This window comes from Zootoca vivipara, chromosome 9, assembly GCF_963506605.1.
Source record: "Zootoca vivipara chromosome 9, rZooViv1.1, whole genome shotgun sequence".
NCBI classification, from domain to species: domain Eukaryota; kingdom Metazoa; phylum Chordata; class Lepidosauria; order Squamata; family Lacertidae; genus Zootoca; species Zootoca vivipara.
In genome coordinates, this window is record NC_083284.1 from 2206982 (window position 1) to 2234146 (window position 27165).

At 49.2% G+C, this 27165-nt stretch overlaps 1 protein-coding gene across 9 annotated transcripts in view; it reads right to left on the reverse strand.

The window, feature by feature from the left end:
* Positions 1-27165, reverse strand: part of DYSF (dysferlin) — a 178204-nt gene that overhangs the window by 42151 nt on the left and 108888 nt on the right. For 4 of the 9 annotated variants that reach the window (XM_060278292.1, XM_060278295.1, XM_060278294.1 and 1 more), the window contains 7 exons: positions 23807-23836; positions 22944-22970; positions 15265-15366; positions 13099-13260; positions 12088-12253; positions 10293-10366; positions 2239-2301 (listed from right to left, as the gene is read on the reverse strand). In XM_060278292.1, coding sequence (XP_060134275.1) covers positions 2239-2301; positions 10293-10366; positions 12088-12253; positions 13099-13260; positions 15265-15366; positions 22944-22970; positions 23807-23836 — 624 coding nt within the window. Of the gene's footprint in view, positions 1-2238; positions 2302-10292; positions 10367-12087; positions 12254-13098; positions 13261-15264; positions 15367-20467; positions 20510-22943; positions 22971-23806; positions 23837-27165 lie in introns of all 9 variants that reach the window. The other 5 variants (XM_060278298.1, XM_060278300.1, XM_060278299.1 and 2 more) reach the window with 2 other exon arrangements.

The following is a 27165-nucleotide window of genomic DNA, read 5'->3' on the forward strand; positions in this document are numbered from 1 at the left end:
ACCGCAGGGGCCATTGGCCTGATCCAGCAGGCTCATCTTGTGTATTCATTGGTGGAATTTCTTAAGTTTAGCCATTTCCTCAAGTCCCCCAGATGCGTCTTGGAAACCCTGCAATTTCCGATGGCACAATTGCTTGTTTTGTGTGAATGGCCCCGTCTGAGGAATGCAGCTACATGGGTGGAAAGGGATCCGTCCGGCTCGCTGCAGGCATTTATCCCCTCCCATCCATCCTGGGCAGAGTGTGTGTGTGTGTGTGTGTGTGTGTGTGTGTGTGTGTGTGTTGCACTGATGTGCAGTGACCCGGCTTCCTCAGGGAGCATCTCCGTATCTGCGACTTTCCTTTCCGGCATGTGCTGTACAAGTTAATTTGCAAACGGGGAGGTGAGCAGTGAAACCAAATGCCATGCCATATCTCAAGTACACAGTGTTGCTTTTACATTTGTTTGCTAAGCAAATGAAAGAGCGGAGATAAAGCTGCGCATCTCTTACCAATAATTTTTTTTTTAATGGTAGCTGCTGAACCGAGATTAGGCTGAACCGGACATCAGCTGCCAAGCTATCCCAGCATCCTGTTCTCACAGAGGGCAGCCAGGGGAAAGTCCACAGGCAGGAGCTGGGAGCAACGGGGCTCTCCCCACCTGACCGTGCACTGGGTTCCTCAGGATTAGTCCCTCTGGTAATGGCAGAAGCTGAATCAGGCCCCTCTCCAGGTCTAAGGCATCAACGTTCCCCCAAATCCTAAATCCTCCCACCTGTAGCCATGAGCTTCATTGCTGCAGCTAGAAGCCCTCTTTTCGCCATGCAAAAACCCTTTGCTATAAGTTCTCCATTCTAAGCGAGCTGTGTTATGTTGAATGACCTTTGGGTCCCTCACCGTGTGCATGAATGGAGGTTATTGCATGCTGATGATACTTTTGCTGCCTTTATTCTAATTCAACGGCTTGCAGGGTTTTTTTTCTGTTGGGGTCTGCAGATGTTAAATTTGGCTCAGATTAAAAGCCCCATTCCCCCTCGCTTGAATGACAAGGGGGAGCTATGGGAATTCGGCAGGGCTTGAAAAGCTCTCTTTTCAATCTCTAAAGCTTGCCAAAGTCCCCAAAAGACTATACTGTATAAGGAAAGGCCTCCTTGACTTGAGGACCTACAACTCCCACCAGCCCCAGCCAGTCTGCCCCATCTGGAGGGCGCCGGGTTGGCAAAGGCTAGTCTGGAATAGTAACTGGGATTTGCTAGGGCCTCATTTTCACAGCAGAGGTCAAAGATAATAATTTTCAGGAGTGCTCTGTCCTCCACATACTAGTCTGGGAACCAGAACAACCTTTCCCCTTAATGGATGGATCAGGCCCGGCTGGGCACCTAGCATTTCCCAAGAGTAAAGGCTGTGGGAGAAAATTCCCTTTGGGGGTTTGATACAAAGGCTCAGCCCAGATTCCTCATTAGTCAGACTTTGAATTCAGTAGTACAATTAATTCAGAGTCCAAAAGAGTCTGTCTGTTAACACATCCCCTTTGTAGAAAATAAACTCTTCCTCCAACTGCAGTCCTTGAAAACATTTACTCAATCCCTTTTTTTACTGTATATGCAGAGCCCTCCTTGTATCTTATCTGGAGCTGTTTCTTTCCCCCCCAGTTTAGCATTCAGTTAGAGTCCTCCTAAACTGGTTCTTGTCAGTTTTATGGTCCTGCCCCACTCTTGAGTGCAGCCTCGCAGATGAGGGATTTTGCAGACTCTCAACCTCCAGGCCTTGCAGATGCAGCAGCTGGGGGCTACACAGGAACAATTTCTATGTTCTTCATGCACCCCCAAGTTCTCAGCACCCACCAGTCCTCAAATCCCCCCCCCAACATCACTTGAGGGATGTGTGGAAGGAAAGGGACTCCCTGAGGCCACGTCAAGGCATCCAGCTATTCCAACTTCATGACCCAATAACTTCCACCCAGCAAGGAATCCTGGGCTTTGCCTCAACCGAATAACCCAATTTTGTGGTTCCAATTTTCTATTTTTCCTTTAATATCAGGACAAATTTTGCAGGCATAAATAGAAGGCTGGGGTTTTCTCGTCTTTCTGTGTAAGCTGAGAAAACGTCCACCCGACACTCCCAGCCTCCAATTTGTGGCGATTTCCACCACCTACCACACACCATTAAAAAAAGAGAAAGAAAAGAAAACCCCGGGTTTGCAAAATAAAGAATAAAGCCGCCAAACCCAGTAATTAGGTGAGAAATGAAGCCATACATACATGAGGGTCGGCCCGGGAAGTTTGCGTGTTAATGAAAGCTGAGCTGGTCATGCCGTCCTCAGGCTACAAATTAAAATCTTTGATTAGTGGTGGAGTTAGACAAGCACAAATCCAACGCACAAGGGCAGAAGCAAGGGTTGGTTTTTGTAAAACACAAATAAGACAGAGAAATATAACCTCCCTTATCCAAACGAGCACATGGGGAAGACCTCGAGTCCAAATAACTGGATCTCCAAGAACAAGGAAGGTGTGAGGGGGGGGGGAATCCACGCTGACTGGTTTTGTGGGTACAGCAGCTGCCTTTGCACATAATGTTTAGCCAAGCCATGGTTTCGCAGGAATGCCTGGCTGTGCAGGAGATGATGGCACCTGTTTGGCTCCTCCTGGGCTTCCCCACTAATGCTCCTGCTTAGCCAAGACCCTTGGCTGTTGGGCTACAGCACATGGTTAGGGAAGGGCAGCCTGAAGAACCATCCCAGGGTTAGGATGACATACGGAGAGCCTGCTGGATCGGGCCAATGGCCCATCTAGTGAAGGACTCGGGCCCAAGAGCAGCAACTCTCCCCATCCCAACACCCACCCAGAAACTGGGATTCAGAAGCATCGCCATAGAGCCAGAGTAGAGCCACCCAGAGCCCTCTCCTCCTCCATTTGCCCACTTGGCGCTTCCTGGGGAAGTGAGTTCCATAGATGAACTGCACACTGCGGGAAGGAGCACTTTCTTGTATCTGTCCTGAACTTTGGCTATTGAGCCTTGGCTTAGCCATCCTCTCGCCCTGAGCTAAAAAGCTATGGGAAGAGCAAGGGGGGGCAGGATCTTCTGTGGGAGGCAGCGCATTCACACAGTCCTGAGATACTCAGGCTCACCATGATGTCTTGCAAACTAGGCCAGCAAGGAGGCAAGAGGGCCTCTGAGCTCTCCCTTTTCATTTGGGCATGCAGATTTTATACCTTTGAAGCATTTCATGGTGTTGTTTCGAAGGGCTTTGTTTGTTTGTTTGTTTGTTTGCATTTATAGCCCACCTTCTTTTCCAAGTAGTGCAAGGTGGCATACATTATTCTCCTAGTGTGGTGTAGAGCCAGTGTGGTGTAGTAGGTAAGAGCGGTAGAGCGGTAGACTCCTAATCTGGGGAACCGGGTTCGCGTCTCCGCTCCTCCACATGCAGCTGCTGGGTGACCTTGGGCTAATCACACTTCTCTGAAGTCTCTCAGCCCCACTCACCTCACAGAGTGTTTGTTGTGGGGGAGGAAGGGAAAGGAGATTGTTAGCCGCTTTGAGGATTGTTAGCCGCTTTGAGACTCCATCGGGGAGTGATAAAGCGGGATATCAAATCCAAACTCTTCTCTCCTCATTTAATCCCCACAACAACCCTGCGGGGTAGGTCAGGCTGAGAGACAGTGACTGTACCCAACGGGTATCCAAACCGTGGTCTCCCAGGTTCTAGTCTAGCACTCTAACTCCTATGCCACAGTGTGTTTCAATGCTCCCTCCCTTTTGTTTATTCATTATAAGCTAGGGTTTTTGGGGGGGGTGTCGTCATTTTGGGCATCAGATGCCCAGGATCCTAAATAAGGAGAACAACAGCCTGAATGCCTGCTTACAAGGGCCAAATACCAGCTATGCCTGGGAAATTTGGGGTGAATTTCAGCCCTGAACTAGAGAATGTGGGAACAGGGTGGAAAAAGGAGCAAATAAATTGGCTGCCATCCTCATTGCATCTAATGATGCTCAAATACGCACAATGTTCCAGAGATGTGGATAACTGAGGTTAATCAAAGCAAAGAGCACAACAAGCTCCCAGAGTTAATCAGGCAAAAGCAGACTGGGATTAAAATCCTAAATCCACCTCTTAGCCTCAGTTCGCCAATCTGTAAAATGGGTACAGTATGTCTGTCTCACAGGCCTATCTCACAGAATTCTTGCAAGATTAAGGACCCAGCCCACTGGGAAGTGCCCCTGAGCTAGCCCTATGCAAATGGTGAGACTTGGTGATCTTCCATCCCTGTCTTTTCTCCTACTGTCTCTCTTCACTGTTAAAATTTAAACTGCACACTCCTCGGGGCAAGGGCCTGCCTTCTGCTTACTCAACAAAGGGCAGCATACCTTGATAGCACAGGGAGATTATGATAGTCATATTGCAAATCGCAACCATAATCTATTATTCTACAGGAGGGGTGTGCCATATCAGAGCAGTTGAGCAAAAGGGGGCAATAGTTCCGAATGATTCCACAATTGCCTCGCAGAAATATGAAATGATCCTTATTAGCACTGAATTATGAATTGCTTTCTAAACCGCCATCTCAAGGCGACTTTCATATGGAAGAGTTAAAAACACAAACAACCAATGTGCTTAAGTACAAAAATGCAGAAATACAAAGGTGTATCTTACAGAACCCCCAAATGTCCCTATTTTCCAGGGACAGCCCTGGATTTTCAGAAGCTGGACCAGTTTCTGATTTCATCCTGGAATGCCCACTTTTCCTCAGGACATCCCTGTTTTCACCAGAGAAATGTTGGAGGGAACGGAGTTATCTGACCCAAGAGCCATCTGAGGGGGGTCCTGTATAGGAAAGGGTTTTTTTAAAATGTTTTGTTATGTTTTTCTATATGTTGGGAGCCGCCCAGAGTGCCTGGGGAAACCCAGTCAGATGGATGGGATATAAATAATAAGGTTGTTGTTATTGTTATGGAACAGGATACCCACAGTGCTATTTTTCTAGAAAAAGAGGTGCCAGAACTCACCATGAACACCTCCTTTGTTCTCTGATATTGGCATTGATGCCCTCCTGAGAGGTGCTGGAACTGAGTTCCAGCTGAAAAAAAAGCCCTGGACATTCCTATTTTCATCAGAGAAATGTTGGAGGATATGATCTTACCACCTCACCCAGAACCCCAAAAAACTCAGAAGCCCATGAGATGATCCAAGAGAGAGATGGGCAGAAGGGAAAATTTTCCTCCAGACCCGTGCACCACTCCAGTGCCCAGTTTTTTGTTGATGCCAGAGAGCCCTGCTCAACTTAGGTTTGGTGCTCCCAGCTGCATCTCAGCTATGGAATCCCAAACACGAGCTTCTCATTTTATTTGCAAGGAAACGCTCAGTGCCTTTCCTACCTAAGCTCTGAACTCTCTCCCATCCCATCTTCCCTCTCTGCCTCCTGGCAAACGATCGTCTGGTGGGGAGAGGGGCTTGCACATGGATCTTGCGGCGCCAGTGGTGACAGGGTGTGGCAAACCCAAGTCCCTGTTTGCCCCTGACTCTGCGCCACATCTAAGCAGGATAAATCTTTGGCAATTTAAGCAGCAGCAGCAGGCCAGGGCCTTCGGCAGCATGAAGGCAGTGAGCCCCTCTGGGCGGCTCCGATTGAATTTAATTGGGAGCAGGCTTAAGGACGGGCAGCCGGATGGAGCAATGGCAGGAGCAGCAGCAAACATCCTGGAGGTGGAATGCCACCCTGACGACAGATGCAGAAATGCCCAATCTGTGCGAAAGCTATATACGGGGGCAGACCTGTGAGAGGCCAACATTTGATGCCCCCAACCCTTGAGTCACCTTCCCAAAGCCAAGAAAATGAGGTGCCAGGCTTTGGGAACAAGACACAAGGGCTCTGGCAGGGCACCAGAGCCCTCCCACCCAGGAGCATAGTATGGGAGGGCCATGGCCCTGGGGGCACAATTTTGAGGGAGTGTGAATCAGGTGCAATACTCAGGTGCCAGCTTCTGGGGGGATCCCCATCCTGCCCAGGTGTGTCCTGGTGGACCTCGTCCCCGGGTTCCTGCCCTTCCCTACCTGCCACTGGGTTCCTTCTACCTAAGTGTACAACCTGACATTTGTCCCTATTGAAATTCATTTTATTATCTTGTGCCCAATGAGCGCCAATCTGTTAAGGTCATTTTGAATCCCAATTCTGTCTTCTGTGCCACTAGCTACCCTTCCCAGTTTGGTGTCATCTGCTAATTTGATGAGCACCCCCTCAATTCCTTCACCCAAGTCGTTTATAAAGACGTTGAACAACACCTTGCCCAGGACAGAACCTGCAGCAACCCACTTGTCACTTTTTTCTAGGATGATGAGGAACCATTAATGAGTCCACTTTGGGTTCGGTCAGTCAACCAGCTACAAATCCACCAAACAGTTAACCTTGTTCAGCAACCCAAAACACCACCTGAAGTCTGTCTAAACCTCTGTGCTGAGACAAAGTGAGCAATACAAGTCCACCTGCCCCAGCTTTCTGTTCTCGCAGTGGCCAACCAGCTGCCCATGGAAGCCCACCAACAGGACCCCATTGCAACAATGCAATGTGTCTGATCATCTTTGAAAGCCATCCAAGTTGGTGACCATCACAGACTCTTCTGGAAGCAATTCCCATAGTTGCACCAGACACTGAGGATTCAAATTGCCAGAAAGGAAATGGCAACTATATTTTATGAAGCCCTTTCTGAAGGCGAGAGCCACCTGGCAGCGGAACGGTCAGAAGGTGGTGGGTTCTCCTTTGCTGGAGGTTTCAAAGCAGAGGTTGGGTGGCCATCTTCCATGGATGCTTTAGCTGAGATTCCTGCATTGCAGGGGGTTGGACTAGAGGACCCTTGGGGCCCCTCCCAACCCTACAATTCTAAGTCCTTCCTTTTGCACCTCCTGAATCTTCTGACGTTCAAAGGCGACGCGGCAGGAAAAAAAACTCCTAGAGAACTGCCTGTTGGAAAGAGAACTGGGTTGTGACTTGCCACAGAAGGATCTGATCAGCCTCCACTTAAGTCTCGTAGGTTATGGTCCTCTTAACGGAGACGGGGGGAGAGATGCCACTTCAAAGGAAGCCACAGTGGAGTCCCAAGAGGCTTGCCAGACCCCAGTCGCTCACCCTCTTCTCAGTTATAATACCGGGCAGAACCCCAGAGGAATGCGGGAGAGGACCCCTCCACTTCAAAGTAAAAGGGCGCCAGTTGCACATACCCCCTTTCTGGCTGCCTGATGAAAGGGCTGCTGAAGGAGGGGAGAAGGGATTGTTTGTTTCCCCACGAATGGACAGGGATGAAGTCATAGGCAATTTCCACGTAATAAAGGCCACGTTGGCAGCTTCCATGTGCCGGGATATGGCATTGCATGTGGAGAACTGCTTAGGCAGAGCTCAGCTTGAATTACTCTCTTCCCATCCACCAGATGGAACCGATCTGGTCCCGGAGAGACCATGATTTGCCCCAAAAGTGAAGCCCTTCATCGACATGACATCACATTTGTTTGTTTGTTTGAAGTGCTGGTCTTTGAAGCCTAAAAGGTCCAGGTCTGGGGTATCTCAGGGCTACCTCTGTCATCTCACCCTCTTCCTTCCTTATTTCCCAACTCTACCTTTGACCTGGTCATTTTCTTCTCTACTTCCATTTCCTGAGTCATGTTGCTGTGCACTTGCTGACCGTCCAAGAACCCTCACATCAACACATTCTTCAGAGTGAGCCCCTCAACACAGCAGACCTTCCTCAGTCATGGGAGACATCCCAAAGCATCATCTGAGCCAGCCTGCCAGGCACTGGTTATGCCCATCTCTGGCCTGGCGATGTAGCCCATAGGGCAAGACAGCACCATGGAGAGCTCCTGATCAGCAACCTGCTCTGAGAAGGGTTGGAGGTGGCCTTTTCAGTCTCTGCTTCCAGTCCCTCTCTCTAAGGCTCCCTAAGAACAGAGCCTGCTGGACAAGGCCAGTGGCCCACCCCACTTTTGAAGGAACGGAGCCTCTTGAAGGCCATGTGCCTGACCTTCTGCGCCCGCTAACCTCCAATCTGGTGCACTCCCTGATGCATCAGGAGGTAGGTTAGGGATCCAGGAGAAGACACCCATGTTGGTCGCAGCTGAAGCTTTATGGACCACGTGCTGTTGAATTGGTTCCAGGGGGTGCCCATCAGCGCTTGATTTAGTGGGGGGTCCTGGTCACCAGCATCAGAGTCAGAGTCAGGAATCCCATCTCACTTCTTCGAATCACACAACTGTAGCATTGGAAGGGTCCACCAAGGGCCATCTAGTCCAACACCCGGCAATGCAGGAATCTCAACTGAAGCTTCCATGACAGGTGGCCATCCAACCTCTGCTTAGAAACCTCCAAGGAAGGAGACTCCAAAGGAGGTCCATGCCTGCCTCAAGCAGCTCTTGCCAGCAGAAGGTTCATCCGAATGTTTAGCCAGATGACTCTGCAGGCTCTCTGACTCTGTCTTGAGCACTGCTGGACTCCGGGGTCACGACAGGCAAGGAACCGACACAAGCTGTCCCTGACTGGGGTGGTGAGAGAAAGGGAACAGGGCTTCCTGTTGCTGATGTTGTGTCCAGCTAAAAGGGAAGGAGGAGCCCTTGGAGAGACCTGGCATGAAAAGGAGTTTCCTGGCAAGATGTGAGTGTTCCCAGGAACTCTGACAACGGCGTGAGGTATCTGCACTCCAAAAGAAGCACTTGGAGAGCCTGATCCTTGACCTCTTACTGACTGTCCTGGGACAGGAACATCCTGTCCTGAGCAGTGTTCAAAGCCACTCCTAACTGATCCAGCATCTGAGGATGTCCCGTGGTCCTCTCGTCCCCATTCGCAATGAAGCAGCGTCTCTCGAGGCAAGCAAGAATGCTCTGGAGATTGGACGGGGCTTGCTTGGATGAAGGTGGCCACACATAGAGGTTGGCCTCTGGGTGCCCAGGTGAGGCACGAGGGTGGTCCAGGCCTTGATAAAGACTCTAAGGAAAGGCATTGGGTGGAAGAGTAAGCTGGAGTCATAGGAAGACAGTGACTGGCTCCAGGTCACCCATTGCTGATTCGAACCTCGGTCTCGCAGGTTCTAGTCTCGCTAATCACTATACCACACTGGCTCAATTCAATTCCTGGCATCTCCAGGTAGGTCGGCATTTCCCTAGGAAAGAGATCCTGCCTGAAACCCCAGCTGAACTCAGCCATTATGGTAGCTCCTATATCAGGGATGTCCAACGAGTAGATCACGATCTACCGGCAGATCCCTGGCTGATCCTGGTAGATCGTGGGATCCTTACCGTGTACAAAAATTTATGGGGAGAAGGCTTAAAAAACTCTGCAATCCTCCCCCCAAAAAGTTCAACAACTCTGGGCACTTCCCTCCTAAAAAAAAAAGCTCTACAACTGGGCAATCCACCCACCCTACGCACGCTCCTCCTCCCTCCAATGACAATGGGTAGATCACTGCCAGTTTTCTTTACACTGGGAGTAGATCACAATCTCTTGGGAGTTTGTGGCATGCCTGCCCTATATCATTCGGGAAGAGGAAAAAGAGAAAAGGAGGGTGGGGGACTTGGGGTGCCCCCTCGAGGGAAATCCCTGAATCTTTACTTCTCCCTGAATCAGGGAGGTCAGTTTTGACCCAAGAGGAGGAACGAACCGGAGAAGCCATCCCAGCTGACGGACCACCCTGGTCCCTTATCAGGGCAAGGGATACATGCCCAGCGGAGTCCTCTATCTTGTAGGTCGACAACTGGAAATGCCTTAAAGGCTTTCCCTCCGCATTTAATTCTAGGGGCCCAATGCCTTTCCCCCACATCTCTGTGGGGTTTTTTATCTACAATATTTTATGGCTGTGTGTACTTAATCTGCTTTCCTCACTCATCCCAGAATCTCCTTATTTGCCCACCAACGTTCATAGTCCTTATTTGCCCTCCACCAAATGAGCTCAAGGCCAGCACACCTGGTCCTTCCCTCCTCATTTTCATTTTAAAAATCATGAAAATATGAAGTAGGCTAGGCTGAGAGAGGGAGATTGGCACCCAAGGGCTCTCACTGAGCTGGACTCACCCCGGCAACCTTTTCACTTGTAGGCAACACGTCTCTCTCGGGGTCCAGCCATGCCCACACCCTGAATCAGAAATCTCAGATGAGGGGTAGCAGGGGGACAGGACCCCAACCTCCACTGCTCCTAGTTAGCAACATCTTAGGGGTTGCTGCTGTTTCATTTGATGAAAAATGTGATTTGGGTGCTCTGGATCCAAGCATCCCTTCGCAATTCCAGCTTGTATTCTGAGCTAGGAAATGGAAAGGTTAGCCTTAGTTTTCCCCTTTCTTACCTGGACTGGAATGAGAGGTTCTTTGTCATCAATATCAATGAGGACATCATCTCTTGGAGTGAGGCTCACGTCATCTGAAATACAAAATAAATGAGATTTGCTGAGTGCGGGGAGTCAGGACTCGAATCGTGTGCAAATCACAACCAGCCCATTCTCCTCTTTCCCAGGTCAGGGGACTCTTTTAAAGACATAAGAACCTAAGAATAGCCTGCAGGATCAGGCCAATGGCTCATCTAGCCCGGCATCCTGTTCCCACAGTGGCCAACCAAGATGCCAATTATGAGGAACCCACAAGCAGGATTTGAGCACAAGAGCAACTCTCCCCTTCTGCAGTTTCCAGCAACTGGGATGTAGAAACATTGCTGCCGCAGACTGTGGAAGTATCACGGTCCGGTCGGCGGGTGGTTGAAGCCCTGGCTGAGGGCGTCAGGACCAGAGGCAAGATGGTGGTGTAGAAGCAGGAACAGGTGCAGGGCTGAGGGTCCCGCAGCAGGCAGTCGCAGGGTCAAGGAGCAAGGCAGAGGCGAAGGTCTGGGAGTCAAGGAGCAAGGCGTCGGCAAGGCAGAGGTCCAAGGGTCAAGGATCAAGGCGTCGGCAAGGCAAGGGTCCAAGGAGCAAGAGGCCAGATGCAACCAGGCAGGGATAGCGTTGCTGTGGCAAAGAGCTGAAGGGAAATGCTGAGCTTTTATCCCTCCCAGCTCCTGCCACCAGGTGCAGTGAGATATCAAGTGGTCTCACCTGAATGGTTACTCCTTGCCTCTCCAGCACAAGCTGAGGCAGGCCCCAATCCTGCAAAGCACTACAGGCCCCAGAGCCTGACTCCTGCCCATACTCCTGACAGGAAGCAGAGCAGAGCCATGCTGGCTAGGAGCCATCCATTCTCCTCTCCTCCTCTAGGAATTGGTCCAATCCTCTTCTAAAGCCACCCAGGCGAGTTTTCTGTAGATTTGCCAAACCAGCCTTGGAAGTCTTCTTCAGCAAGATCTTCAGCCATGCAGTACATTGCTTAATTCACAAGGCAGGTTCACGGTGGACGGATCCACCAGAATGGTTGCCCTCATCACCCTATAAAGACCATTAGAAAGCCAAAGCGTGCCTCTGGATTAAAGAAGACCTCTTGAGGACAACTAAAAGGTTGCTGGGTGGGAAGGGAGGAGGACCTCATCTGTGGGTATTCCATGCACCAGGGAGACAATGAGGCCATAGCTCAGTGGGAGAGCACTTGCAGAAGGTGCCATGTTCAATGCCTGGCAGTATCTCTAGGTAGGACTGGGAGAGACCTCTGCTTGGGGGACCTGGGGGACCACCGTCAGCCAGTGTAGACAACACTGAGTGCCAGGGACTGTACATCAGAGGGGGAATGGTGGAGACCACCTCCCCCTCTTCCTGAACCTTCCCGAGGAGGACAGTATAGAATTACAATGGTGGTTTGCAGAAGGTCATGACTCTGAGTCAGAAGAGGGACAAAACTGGGAGATTATGGAAGAAGAAAGGGGGGAAGCATCAGAGCCAGGATAACTGACTGACACGTTATCTTTAGAAAGCACTCCAGACCCACCCCCCTCCTAGGACTCGGAGGACAGCGAAAGTGCTAGAACAGAAAGCAAATAGGCAAAAAGGACCTTGCCCAGCCACTGCATCTTAAGGGGTGGAGATTGTGACAACTGAGGGCAAAAGGGGGGAGGAGTTTGTTTAGAGCAACACCGTTAACCAAGCACCGTTAACCAACCGTGTCACGTCTCTCTCTGTGAATAAGGAATCAAATGCCAGCGTGACCTCCCCTGGTTTGCCATACCTCCATGCATTTCAGGGAACACGGCCTCCTCCTTGTAGGGGTCGCAGAAAAATGCTTCCAGAGAGCGGATGGTGCACTGCCCCACCACCGGCCTCCGGCCAAAGGGCCTGTTGTCAATCACTTTGATGATGATGGGGGGACAGTACAGATCTTCCCTTGGCAAGTTCTGAAACAAGAAGCAGAAATAGCACAGCAAGGCAAAGAAAGAGAGGGAGGAAGCAGAGGAAGAGGAGAAAGAGGGAGGGAGGGTGGACTTCTCCCCATTGGTATATGTTAAGTATAATTGTTGAATTGCACACTGAAATGGAGAATGCCTTAGGTATATTTCTGAAAGGGTTACCATTGGAAATTTCCTTTGAAGCATTCTGGAGCTCTCTGAGCTCCAACCAGTTAACTACTGCTGTTCTCTGCTCGCTTACACAAGAGTGTCTAACCTTAGATTACATGATCAAGGTATTCAATTGCAAATTGCCATTTTGAAGGGGAGGTACCTTTGTCTTTTGTTCCCAGATGCAATTTACTTGTGTCATAAGAATGAGCCTCCCCAGGAAATGCATAGCTTTAGGCTAGATGCAGGCTAATGAACCTATGGGAGAGACAGAGCTTTGAATTTTGCTCTGATCGTAAATATTTTATATATTGAAGAAAAAGAACCTATGCTTGGATAAGCATAAGCCTTTTGGAATTGCTTGGATGTGTCATAGATTGATTTGTACCTGTTTTGAAGGAGTTCTAGTTAGTAAAGCTTTGAAGCATAGTTCTGGGTCTGGACCATTTTTATTCCAAAAGGAATCAGCTTTTATGCATCCGATTACTTCAAGCGGCGCAATGTTATTATCGACAATACCATAAAGATGGAAGAGGGGGTTGGACTAGATGATTCTCAGGGTCCCTTCTGACTCTTTGATTGTACGATTCAAAGAGCAAAGGTGACTCTCCAGCCAAGAATGGCAAGAGAAAAGCTCGATGAGCATGCAGAGCCAAGATGAAGCAGGAACGACGGCCTCTCACCACTTCCATGAAAAGGACAGAGATGTCAAAGTTGGGGTTCTTCTTGAGGTTCTTGATGACGCACGACTGAACCATCTTCTCTCCACACTCCACCAGGAGACTGGGAGACGTCACACTGGCCAGCTGGTAGCTTTTCAGGTTCCGGAGCCCCCATGCCAATATCTGAAGTCAGGATGGACAAAAGGAAAGAAGTATAAGCGCTTATCTTCGGCTGAACGGAGGGATGAAAGGAATCTGCGAGCTTGCCTAGGTAAGGTTCATTACTGAGTTATTTGAAGCTCAACAGATCACTCTCCTTCCCAGGCTGAGAGAAAAATAGTGAAAACAGAATATTTATTGGGACAATGCGATTTTTGCAGCTGCTGCTAAAGTTGCAAAACAATGACACACTGGACAGAGCAATGGAGAACTTCTGAAACAACAGTGGGATATCAGCTCCGCCCAAGAAATGATGGAGAGCAGCAGCAACTGGGAAAGATAGACAGACTATTTTATAAGGACAGGAAGAAACTGCCACACACAGGAAGAACAAGGGTACAGTTTGAATGCTTCACCTGTAGATTTATAAATCATTTAATGTGTCAATACGAACGGAAGTCGTTAAAATTGCAGTTGTTGCATAAGGGATTGTTATTTTGACTGGAGTGCCATTGAAATGAATAAGATTTTGGAACGCAGAAATAAAGTAAATCATCAAACCATCAATTCTAGCCCACGGGGGGGGGCACCTAAATTGTATAATTTGGTATCTAAATGATTGGCATTGGTAATTGTATTGTAATTTGGCGTTGTTATACAGTAATGAGGCTATGATTGCATTATTGTAAATGAAAACTAATAGAAATTATTATCAAAACGGAAATGAGACCCAAATATGTCTTAGAAGAGCGAGGAAATCTTTGAGAAAAAGAGAAACTCCTTTGACGTGATGTCTCCACGTGGCCAAATCAATTTATTATTGCTTTCACGACGTCCCACCACTTTCTCCAAGGATCTCAAGGTGGCGGAATGGCTCTCCCTTCAATTCATTTAATCTACCCACAACCACCCTGCGAGGTAGGCTGAGAAGCAGTGACCAGCCTAAAGTGACAGTCAGCTTCATGGCCAAGTAGGGATGGGAACCCAGGCCTGACGCTCTAACCGCTGCATCCCGCTGGGTTGTTGGGGAAGGGCCATAGCTCAGCCAGAGAGGACCTGCTTTTGATGCAGAAGGTCCCAGGTTCAAATTCCAAACAGCACCTCCAGGGTGGGCTGGGTACATGCCCTAGAGAGCCACTTGGTCAGTGAGGACCAAGCTAAGCTGGACAGATGAATGGTCTGACTAGGGATAAAGCAGAGCCCCATATTGTGCGGGCAGGAGACCCCCCTCAAAGCAAAGAGGGGGAAAGGGTTAAACTTCTCAGTAAGGGGAACATGGCTGCTAGTCACCGACCCCTCAAAAAAAAAATTTCCCAATAATTTTTATTATTTTCTCTTACATCAACTTAAACATAAACAAACATAACATAAACTGTATCCCCAAGTTACAAATACAAGATAGGCAATCCAATAAGTCCGTTCTGCCGAACTTGACTTCCCCTGTGCTTTCGTTTTGGTTTTGTTTGTTAATTAATGTGCTTTTTCCCTTCCATACAATATCTCCATATACCATCATTTCTTCTATGCATACATTATTTTTACAGTAGTAGATGTTACGTCAATCCTGTAAGTGCTTTTACCATTTTACAATGCCTTTTGAGATATTCCAGAAATTTACTCCAATCCTTGTGAGTCTTTTGATCTTTTTGTTCCCTTATCCTACCAGTCAACATGGCCAATTCTATATATTCAATCAGTTTAACTCTCCATTCTTCTATTGATGGGATTTCTGGTGTTTTCCACCTTTGTGCTAATAGTATCCTGGCCGCAGTGGTGGCATACATAAATATTTTTACATCTTCCTTTTTGATTTCATTCCCTATTAAACATAACAGAAATAACTCCGGCTTTTTCGGGAATGTGTATTTTAGAATTTTTTTTATCTCATTATATACCAACCCCTGAAAAATTGACATCGTATTGTCAGAACCAATGCATTGCACCTGATCATATCAAATGAAAGTTTCTCTCTCCCGGAGGATTGTTTGTGGCCCCCCAGGCACGGCTCACGCGGCCTCCGGCACCCACCTCAATGGCTGTACGCTGAAGGACGGGCTTGATCCCCTGAGGGACCATGAAGATGTTGGGCTCTCTCTGGGGAGGAGGGTACGGCAGGTCCGAATCTTCAGACTGGAACAGAAAGGGAAAGAAGTCAGGTTGAATCCGCAATGATAGACTGGGCGAGGGATTTGGGGCACAATATTCAACTTTCAGATCGGGAAAGGTTATGGAAAACCAATTTGAAATTCACAGCATTTTGTATGCTGAAAGAAAACTATATGAAAATTATGTACAGGTGGTATCTGACTCCTAGTAAGTTAGCAAAAATTTATAAGCCAAGTACAAATATCTGCTGGAAATGTAAAGAAAAAGAAGGTACCTTTTATCGTATGTGGTGGTTGTGTAAAGTAATAAAAGCATTCTGGGAAATGATATATAATGAAATAAAAAATGTTTAAAATAACTTTTATTTAAGGCAATACATATTGCCTTATAATTTTTGTATACTTTTTATTATGATTGGAGAGTGATTGATATTCATATTTGTATCTTGGTTTTTAAAGAAATCATAAAGATTTATTTTTTAAAAAAATAAAAAATTAACTTTTATTTAAAAACCAGAAGTTTTTTTTTATTAGGAATTGTAGGTGCCAATATTCCAAAGGATCAGAAAAGGCTTTTTTATGTATGCAACAACAGCCACACGGATGTTACTAGCCCAGAGATGGAAAGAAGATGAAGTCCTGTCCAGAGAGGAATAGCAAACCAAGCTGGGAGACCACTGCAAGCAGATGAAAACATGAGCAGGATTCTAATAACACTTGTAATGTAACAAGTATTATGGGCAATATGGACAGATTTAAAATATGGATTATGAAATAATATGCAGTTGACAATGTTGACAATAAGACCCGAGGAGGGGATGGAGGAGTCTAGAGACTCAGAGAAATCTCTAAGCGTTGATACTTATTTGGTATTGTTATAACTTTAATTGTAAAATCAAATAAAAAATACTTTCAAAAAAAGGGGAGGGAGGGAGGGGGAAGGGAGGGGAAGAGGAAGAGGAAGAGGAAGAGGAAGAGGAAGAGGAAGAGGAAGAGGAAGAGGAAGAGGAAGAAGAAGAAGAAGAAGAAGAAGAAGAAGAAGAAGAAGAAGAAGAAGAAGAAGAAGAACAGGAGGAGGAAGAGGAAGAGGAAGAGGAAGAGGAAGAGGAAGAAGAAGAAGAAGAAGAAGAAGAAGAAGAAGAAGAAGAAGAAGAAGAAGAAGAAGAAGAAGAAGGTGGTCAGAAGCACCATTCGTTCGGCTTCCTTCACGCAGCAAGGAAACACAACTGACACACAAGGATTTCAATTGGGAGCTGGGTCCCACATTGCAGAGGGTTGGGCTGGATGGCCTTTGGGGCACCCAATCCAACGCTACAGTTCTATAATTCTCTGCTGCACGCTCCTCACTTCAGCTCCACCTTTCGCAACCTGGTGCTAGAACGGTCTCCATCGGGAGGTCGCAGACTCTCCTTCCTTGGAGGTTTTTATGCAGAGCTTGGATGACCATCTGCCAGGGAAGGGGGCTCATGGGAGAGAATCTTATCTGTGGTGGCTCCTAAGCTGTGCACCTGGCACCTTCATTGAACAGGATGCGGAAGGTGCACATCTTTGACCTGGTCCGAGACCCTTGAGATCTCTGTTTTGTTTTGTTTTTTTTAATTTTTTATTAAAGGTTTTCTCAGTTTACAAAGATGTGTGCAATGTCTCTCATAACATTTTTACAGATCAGTTTCAATTGTTGAGACATTGGGGAGGAAAAGGGGAAGAGCGGTAGATAGGGGAAGGGTGTGAGGGGTGGGGGGTCATGTGACAATGTTTCTATTTTACTTAATGTGGGGGGGGTTGTCAGCGTCGGTTGTGTAAGTTCTTTGCTGTTCATTTGTGTTCCTTTGATGGCAAGAGTTGTTGGGGTTGGCCTAGGATTTTATTTTTATGGTTACAAGGTTGAAGGGTGTGAATAATAATAATAATAATAATAATAATAATAATAATACTCATTAGAGTTTCAGTGTCTTCCTTCCTGCTCTGCATTCACCCTAGTTTTAAAGGAAAGTTCCAAAGGTTCTTCCTAATCGTGATCTTTTCGAGTCTGGGAGTCACTGGAGGAAATGGAAAACCCTCAGGGTCTGGGGAGGGGGGACCAGGCGCCCCCCGAACCAAAGGCAACAGTTGGAAGCAATTTAGGAGCCAGTCACTCTTTCCAGGCGAAAGTATTATTGCATTAAATTAAGGAGGCAGATACATTTCAAACATCGGATCAGGCCGAATTTATTTATAGATCCCTATATGTGCGCCTTCATAAGGCTACGGAGAGGGATTCCGGGCGGTGGCCTGCCAGAGACGCTCCGACGTCGGCTCGCAATTTTCCTTGGCGGTTGCCAGGAGCTGCCAAATCAAAACAGCTTGTCGGGAGCCGTGGCTCTGCCAGGTCCACTCGGGGGGAAATTGGAGCCACGGGTGTCTCTCCCGGTGGGGAGCCCCAGGAGCAAACCGGGAGGATATAGGGGGTGGGGTGAGTAGAGGGACCCTGTCTTCTCCAAGCCAGGCTACAGTTCTGCCAACGGCTGCAAGCTTGGCCGTGCCACCGTTCAATGCCTTCAGCTGGACGACTGTGATGCATTCTGGCTGGGGCTGCCCTTGGCCCTGGTGCAGAAGCTCCAGCTGCTGCAGCGGCCAGATCACGGATGGGAGCATCTGGCCGAGAACCTGTGGCACCATTCTTAGCTGCCACTGGCTGCCCACTTACTCCCAAGTCAGGCTCAAGGTCCTTACATAAATTTACAAATCCCTGAACTACTTTGCCTGAGCCCTAATATCCCACCTTGATCCCTGATATCTTCTCCAGGAGCGCCATTGGCTGTTCCTCAAGTTGGCGAGGCTCGTTTGATCACAACGAGAAGCCGAGCCTTTAGTGTCATTGGCCTGGTCCTGTGGAACTCTCTGCCACTGGAGATTCGGCAGGCATCTTCTCTTTCAACTTTTAATTGCCTGCCTAAACCCTGCTCCCAGCCAGTGTAGACAAGACTGGTCTAGACTGTCTCCTTTGTTCCTGTGACATCATCTGCATCTTTGGTACGCAAGACCCAACCTACTTGGGTATTGATTAGATGTTGGGTATTGATTAGCTGTCGGTTAGCTGGGAGACCTTGAGCTAGATGCCAACCACTGTTAAATGTATGCATTGTGATTTGCTGTTATTTTTTAATTGATTATAGATTGGTAATTCTTTATTGTGGTTGATAAGTGTAAACTCTTTATTATTTGCTGATGTTTAATGTTACTGTTTGCTATTAGATTTGATGGCTTCTTGAATATTGCTTTGTTTGATAGAAGCAGCTTATTTTAAAGTTATTGCAACTTTTTCTATTTCATGGGGAGGCAAAGTAAGGCCCGGGGGCCGGATGCGGCCCAATCGTCTTGTAAATCCGGCCCGCGGACGGAATCAGGAATCCAGTGTCCAGGAATCAGTGTGTTTTTACATGAGTAGAAAGTGTGCTTTTATTTAAAATGCATCTCTGGGTTATTTGTGGGGCATTGGAATTCGTTCTTTCTTTCTTTTTCCAAAATATAGTCCGCCGCCCCCCCCCAAGGTCTGAGGGACAGTGGACCGGCCCCCTGCTGAAAAAGTTTGCTGACCCCTGCTGTTTGATGTTATGTTATATTATGTTTTGATATGTGTCAGAAACCACCCAGAGTGGGTGGGGTATAAATAATAAAATTAAATAAAATCATCATCATTATCATCATAAGGGAAGCTTACCGGGGGGGGGGGGTTGAGTCCCACCCCAATGCTTAGATTTGCTTTAGAAGTAGAAAGTGAGGCAGGAGAAATGTCAGTGCTTCTGGTCAAGCCGGCATGCAGGAAAGACAGTCCAAGAAAGAGTTGAGCCAGGCTGGAGAAGCCAGGGCAGAGTCTGCCCTTCGATAGGAACACGGAGTCACCTGATCCCTGATGAGCCAGTAGCTGAAATACCACATTCTGGCCACACACAGAGGGGGCGCTGCAGCACAGAGCAAGGCAGCAAGTCCAGTTCTGCCACCTCCCACCAGCAATAGGAAGCTGCCATGGTGGCTCAGAGATCAAGGGGTCTGGCAGGATTTACCCCCCAGCAAAGGGGTCTCTTGCAGGCCCCATCCTGTCTCTGCAGCACCTGCCGGCAGCTGTAAGCAGAACCCCAATGGCTGCCAGCAGCTGGCTCCGGGAGCCACTGCTTTTAAGTCCCCATTGCGGGACGTCCAAATGGCAGCTCCCAGACTCAGCACTGACAGGAGCATTGGGGGAGAAATATAATTTGAAGAAGGGCCCAGGGAGGCACCAGCAGTTTCCCGAAAATGCCAGGTGCTGGTGCCAGGCTGAGCTGGGCTGCCAGACTCTCTTGTTTGGCAACTTATGGGAAACAAAAGCAGTGGCGGACCCCAAATTCAGCATTGAATCCCAAATTTCAGGAATGGGAAGGGCCTGCATTTTTAAACATGTTTTTTAAAAACCCGTTCATCCAGGCAATTGCAACAGGGCACCGTTAAAACTCTCTGCACCACCACCCCCGCCAAATAATATACCAACCTCGCATATCCTCTGGCTCTGAGAAAAACGGAGGGGGGGTCAATGGCAACCCCCCTGCAGGGGTGCTGTAAAGATTAAGGTTTCCACGTCTGCGAAAATCTCGCTTGCCAAACGGACTCCGTGACCCATGATGTCGAGCGGGAAATTAGAAGGGCTGGGTAGCAAAGGGTTAAGGCAGTCACCTATGAAGCGTGAGCAATCGGCAGAAAGAGCCTCAGACATTTATTCTGCAGATTTGGGTGAGGTGGGGGGGGGGAAGGGTGAGGTTTCTTCCAACATTTAAGGAAACGAGAAGAGGAAACATGTGGCCAAAAATCAAGGAGAAACCCAGGTCAATTTCAGGGAAGACCTGATAATAATTGCCCTGAAGGGGGCATTTTGGCCCAGGACTCTCATTCCAACAGCAGCCTGGCAGAAGCCTCTGGTGTTTGGCCCCTGGCATCTGAGATACAGTGCGCCTGCCTGCGGAGGTTCTGCTCTTAGCCCCCACGGCTGTCTGGTAGCAGCCCGTTTCCTCCAGGAGGAATGTTCTGAAGCTCTTTGGCTCATTTGCCCAGGCCCCAAGGGGGTTGCCCAGCGGAGAGTGGTGGGAAAGGAGAGGGTCAGCAAAACATGGCGATACCCATTGGAGAAGCCCTTCCTGATAGAAGAGGTGGGTGCACAGCTGTCAAGCGCCCGTCCCAGGCGAGGCGAGGCGAGGCGAGGCGGAGGGGGAGAGAAAGCAGACAAGGAACATCAGATAAGGAACATCACCAGCGCAAGGAGCGCAACGGACCCTCGTGCACCTGCACATCTCTGCAGCTGCTGGACCAACAGAGCCCTGGTGCTATTGGGGGGGGGCTACCAGATTTCCCCTTTCTCCAGAGCTTTTAAAAGAGGGGAAAGCCACAGCCTGGATCTGCAGGAGACTCCTGTGTAGGAAATGAGCTTCTCCTTCCAAGTCTGGCATCTCAAGCAGCTGTAGCCCAGGATCTCAGAGGCAACCTCCAGAACATTCGAAATGTGTTCCAGGAGGGTGTGGTGGGGTCCCCCAGAGTCTTATTATTAGGGTCCCTCCATGAGAAAAATCAGGAAAGGCAGGCTAAAATCCCTGATGGACGGGCTGCGCATCACTGGTTTTTTCCTTTGGGTTTTTTTATGTTTATTGTGTTCATGGCTGGGTTTGAACCCCCAGTAGGGGGGAAAAAACCACCCACACCACTGTTGATCTTTGAGAAAGGGGCATCTGTTCTAGGGTGCACCCTCCGCTCATGGGAGCGAACAATGCGGAGGGGCAACAGGCAGGTTGGGAGCCCCGTGTGAGCGTAGCAAATGCCCTGAGACATAAGACACGCCCCATAGATCAAAGGCACCCCCAGGATTCTCTGTAACCTACATGGAGGGTCCCACGGCTGCAGCAGCTGGGGAAGGGGGTTGTCCCTTGGGAGATGAGACCCCCCTTTTGCAGTGAATGAAGGCCGGGATACAGCTTCACTGCTAGCCAAGGGCATGCTTGAATTACTGAATCTTAGAATTGTATTGTTGGAAGGGATCCCCCAAGGGTCTTCTAGTCCAGCCCCCGACAATGCAGGAATTGCAGCTTGAGATGCTGCCTGGGCAAAAACATTCCAGTCCCTGCACTGAGGAAGAAGAATTTGGGCTGCTCAGAACATTTTGGGAGCCTACTTGATTTTTTTTCTGCATTGGAAGAGGGGGTTCATTGGCATGACAAAAAAAAACCCTGCAGGGGGTCAGATGAGATGAACCTTGGGGCCCCTTCCAACACTACAATGCTATGATTCTATGATCTCCAGGCCCATTTCCAGAGCACAAGGGATCCATGCTCTCCGTGGATGCTCCGGAACATGCCAGAGCGGAGTTCAAAGGTTCTCAGCATCCCCTCGTTCTTTAAAGCTTGACTGCACCTTCCACATTCAACCCAAAGTCCCCCGTTATCCTTCCCTGTCCCCAGATTGCCCAACCCCAATTTTCCTCTCCATGGAAGTGGGAGGAGGGTCCCTGCGCAGATCTAACGAAGCCACACGCTTTTCTAGCCCAAGCTCTCCCCATGCATGCGCTTGCAGCCGTTCTTAAGAGCATCCTGGAAGGCAGATCAGCCGTATTATTTCCAAAGTGAAGGTGGAAAGCAGAGGCAGAGGTGGGATGGGCCGTAACTCAGAGCACATGCTTCACGTGCAAACAGATCTCGGGTCCAATCCCATTGGTGGGATCTCCAGGTTGGGTTTGAGAAGTTCCCCCCCCCTCTCTCTCAAAGCCTGGAGAGCCGGGAAGGGAGGCTGGTCAGCTAGAGAAGACCCCTGCCTGCGGCTCCAAACACACACATGCAGGGTCTCATGAGCAAGGGGGGGCCATGTCTTGCCCTTAAAAGCTTACAGGAGGCATATTCCCCTCCGTTGGAACATCTTGGGCACTTTCATCCAGTCTCAGGCTCATCTCAAATTTCCTAGTTGAGCCTTGGACAATGCTCCTGCATTATTACACACCTTGAATAAAGGACTTGGTCACACTTCTAGAAAGCACATGTTCAAGCAGTTTCCTTTTCTAGCCACAAGTCCGAGGGGATTTGCTTTCACCCCACCGCTGTCCCTCGGAAAATCCCTTGGTCCCCCTGACTCGGAACAAACAGCCCTCCGATTCAGTGCTAAGCCGTGGGCGAAAGCAGCGGGGGAAATGTGGGTGAGACCCAAGTCTGCTTTCTTACACTGCAGAGCTTCTGTCGCAGGGCTTGAGATGGGAGCCCCAACACTGAGCTACATGGCCTGGGGGGGTCTGAGAGAGACTTGATCTATGGTCCGCCTTGTGGAGAAGCCCCCAGCTCACTCCTCCTCTGCTGTGGGCTGGGATGATCCTTGGAGCACCTAGACATCTCTGGAGGATCTTCAGGTGAGATAGTCCCACCCTGGCTAGGGGCAGCTGGGCTCTCTGGTGAGCCCGCTGCCCCTAGTTCATCGCACTCTGATGAACAGGTGAGATGGATGGACCTGCCCCTGGGCTGTGGTGGAGCTCCCATTTCAACGGGGACTGCGTGCGACAAGTTCCCTGGATCACACCAAGAGAGACAGGAGGAGAAAGAGAGAAAGTTCTCAAAAGAGCCTCACCTCATCGAAGACGGTCGACAGCTCGGTCTGTGGAGTTTTCCCAATTTCAGGACAGAGACAGAAAAAGGTCAGAAATGGCAGTGTTTTATGCACACATCCGAAAAGCAATTGTCAGCATCAGAAACGGCATTTCGCGCCCTAGCCACGGCTGGACGGCATGCAGCTCTTGCTTATAGCACATTGGCAAAATCAAAAAGCGACAGTCGGCCAGCTCTGATGATTCGAAGCTGAATTGGTGCATGCTGCTCTCAAATCCAAACAAGGTGGAGGATATAAATGTATTTTTAACTGAGAAATAAATTAAAGACGCTGAGAGCATCAACGGATGGGACTTGCTGGGCACAGCTGTGCAGCTAGACATTCGGAAAGGGAGGGTGGCAGCTTCTCCAACCTGGTGCCCTCCAGGGGTTAGGATTACAAATCCCATCAGCTCTGGCCAGCATGCTCATGTAATTCTGGGGCTAACGGCAGTTGTAGGTAGTCCAAAACAGGGTTGTGGACCGGGAAAAGTTCATTTAGAGAAGCCAAGAGGCCACATTTTGCCCCCAGCTCCTGAGCTTCCCCATCCCTAGGCTGGGGGTCCAGGATGCGTCTTCAAGCAACAGCTGCTTGCTAAGGAGAGCTTAAAGCCCTGCTCAGTCTCTCTCAAGGAAGAGCTCACCAGGCACAGTCCAAAGAGGGCTGAAGAAGACACCCTCCTTTCCTTGACTGTGCACACTTCATGCAAACCCAAGGACACACCATAGACCACCAGGCAGAAGAGGCCCAGAGATTCGATAGCCAGGCCCTTCGCCATCAGCATCGCAAAGGCAGCCAGTCCCACAGCAGTTCCTGGGAATCGCAGCCAAGAAAGGGGGTCTTACCTCAAAGCCAGGGATGTGGTGGATGGCCGGCTGTGGGAAGGAAGCAAAAAGCAAAGACCTGTATCAGCGCCTCCGTCTGGAATGTGGGAACACTTGAGGCCCCATTCTCATGTGCCAAGAGCAGCGCAATGGCCCCATGAAATGCAGCTGTCACGGGCATCTCACACAGGGCCACTGGAGTGAACCCAGTCAGTCATTCTCCCCAGGACCACGTCTTGCCATGGGCAGAAGTCACCAGGCCCATTTTGAAAGCCATTGTATTCAGAGTCTCCTCACCATCTTGTTCTGGAAACCAAGCCTGCTGAGGAACAGTTGAGGGAATTGGGTGTGTTTAGCCTGGAAAAGAGGAGACTGGCAGCTGGCAGTATAGCCACCTTCAGATATTTGAAGGGCTGTTCCATGGAAGATGGAGCCAGCTTGCTTCCTGTTGCACCAGGGCAGTAGCAGACTTGGGGCTCTCAAAGTTTGTGTGACGCTAAAATTCGGTGCTGCCCTCCCGCCTCTTGTGCTCTGTTCTGCATCATTGTCACCATGCCCTCTGCAGTGCCAGCTCCCGGTGCAGCGAACCCGCCCACTCTGCCCTAAACCTGCCTCTGGTTGGATGACCATTTGCCATGTAGTTGTGACTCCTGCGTTGCAGGGGGTTGGACTGGATGACCTTCAGGGTCCATTCCAACTGTAAAAAGCGTCCCAAAACCAAGGCGCACTTTCCCATAGAAAGTAATGCAAAATGGATTAATCTACTCCAGACTTTTAAAAACAACCCGTAAAGCAGGAATTTAACATGTATTTTGCTGTAACTATCTAATGAAACCATTGATCCATAAAATGAAAGCAATAAACAATGTACTGCAGTCCCACAATCAATCAATCAGTAGCTGAACTGGATTCCACACAGTCACAAAAACAAAAAAGAGCCCCAAAAACTTAAACGCAAAATAAATAGCAAAAACAGTTGACCTCAGCGTAACACTTAAATCAGAAGTGTGGCACTCAAAATGGAAGCATAACACTCAAAACAGAGCACATTCAGCTTCTGAAAAAAGTTTGCAAACTGGAACACTTACTTCTGGGTTTGCAGTGTTTCAGTGTTTGACCACTGTATTACATTTGTTTGTTGCTCTATAGCAGGCATAGGCAAACTCGGCCCTCCAGATGTTTTAGGACTACAACTCCCATCATCCCTAGCTAACAGGACCAGTGGTCAGGGATGATGGGAGTTGTAGTCCCAAAACAGCTGGAGGGCCGAGTTTGCCTATGCCTGCTTTATAGGAAGTAAAGGTCTCAGAGCAACTTAGCGGGATAAAATACAGAGAAGAACAAATGCAAACCAGGAAGATTTGAAAGAACGTACCCTTTAAAATTGCCCAAAAGCTCAGACAATGGCACCATGAGAAGGATTAGACCAGGCGGCAGCAACCTAAGGCCCGTGGGCCGGAAGCGGCCCACGGAAGTTGTTTGACCGGCCCACGAGCCACCCCCGAACTGAGCCACCCACTCGTGTGCTGTGCTAAACCGGTGCAGCGTGGCGCAGGGACTTGCTTCTGTGGTGCAGTAAATCACGTCTGTGCATGTGCAGACACCAAAAATCATGGGCGGGCATGCATGATCTGGCCCACAAAGGGATCTCCGTGGGACCGATCCAGCCCAGGCAAGATAAACCTTGCTGACCCATAGATTAGACCTTCCCTCCCACCCCCAACCTCCTCCCTGGCCCAGCCAGCCAGCCAGCCATCCCCTCCCCTACACCCTTAACCAGCCCCGGGGGGCAAGCACCCAAAGCACGCAGAATCGCCCACCTTGATCCCAGCGGCTTTCCCCCATGCTCAAGGCCCCTCGGGGCTAGCAGAAGGCCCCTGGGGGGCAGGACGCTCCATTCAGATCTCTCCCCTGAGGGGAAACTTTTCCGGTGGCAACTCTATAACCTCTCCATTCCCTGCCCATAAATGGGAACATGACTACCATGCCACCATATAGAGTTCTTGTAAAAAAATGATTTAAAGATTGTAAAACGCTTGGTTTCCTTCCAAGGGCTCCTGCCTCACTCAGCCTCCTCTTCTTACTAGTCCTGACAATGCAAACCCCCCAGGACCTATAAAGCTGCCAGAAGGAACTTCACTCAGATACCAGGGAGGAATAATCGGAAAACACACACACACACAAATAAATACGGTGGAATTCTGAAATTTGACTCAACGAGGCACGTTAAATGAAAATCCAATGTTGGCTTAGTTCAACCAATGCGGGTTGGGATAGCTCAGTCGGTAGAGAAGGAGGCTCTGCATCTCAGAGTTATGGGTTCGAGTCCCATGTTGAGCCAAAGATTCCTGCATTGCGGAGGGTTGGACTAGATCAGCGTTTCTCAACTGCTGTTCCGCGGCACACTAGTGTGCCGCGAGACGCTGGCTGGTGTGCCGCAACGTGCGGCGACGAGAAGGGCGATTTGCATTGTCACGTGCCTGGCGGCCGCCAATATTCAACACTAACCCGCCGGAAAGGAAGCCGGCCGGGTCACGACGCGGGGCGAACGCAGCTCTCAACCGCCACCACCACGGGAGGGTGGTTTTAGACAAACTTAAAGAAGCTGGCTGAATGAGCTTAACCTGAAACTTGCTGAGCAAAGGATTGTGCTGGCAGATAAATCAGCGGCTTGTGAAGCCTTATTACAGGAGATTGCAACCAACACAGCAATTGGCAAGTGTTTCTTACAGTCATAATTAACAGAGTTAATTTTTTTAACTTTTTTAATGGTGGTGTGCCTCGTGATTTTTTTCATGGAACAAGTGTGCCTTGGCCCAAAAAAGGTTGAGAAACACTGGACTAGATGACCCTTGAGGTCCCTTCCAACTCTATGATTCTAGAAATGCTTGATTTTGAGTTTTATGGACCATGTGGCATAGTAGGGATGGAGTAGTACTTCCAGAGGATGTTGTGCTCCTTCTGGGGTAGTTTGTCCACCTTTGGTGCCCACCCTGCTCTCAGCTCTCTCCTGTGGCTCCTAGAAGCTGTCAGAATGTGATGGCTAGACCAGGTGAAGGGAGCCGATGGGTCTCAAGCCCTTGGTGAGTCAGGGAAAAGACATGCTCCAGTGGATTGAGCAGACAAGACTGATAGTGGGTCCAAGAAGGCGGTTTCTGCCTGTGCTGCAGGGGGAAGTGAGGGGGCAGGTGGGGTTTGTCCACCTGGGGAGGTAGCCCATCTAGGAGAAGGAAAATCCTGATCCTAAACCTCCGCTACCTTGCAGGACATCTTCCAGAGAAGGCCAAGGAGTAAACCTTGCACAGATCCAGAGCGGAGTCCCTAAGGCGGTTGGATGGCGCCAAGCTGGGGCCAAATGTCTTGCTCTGCTTTCCTTTGGA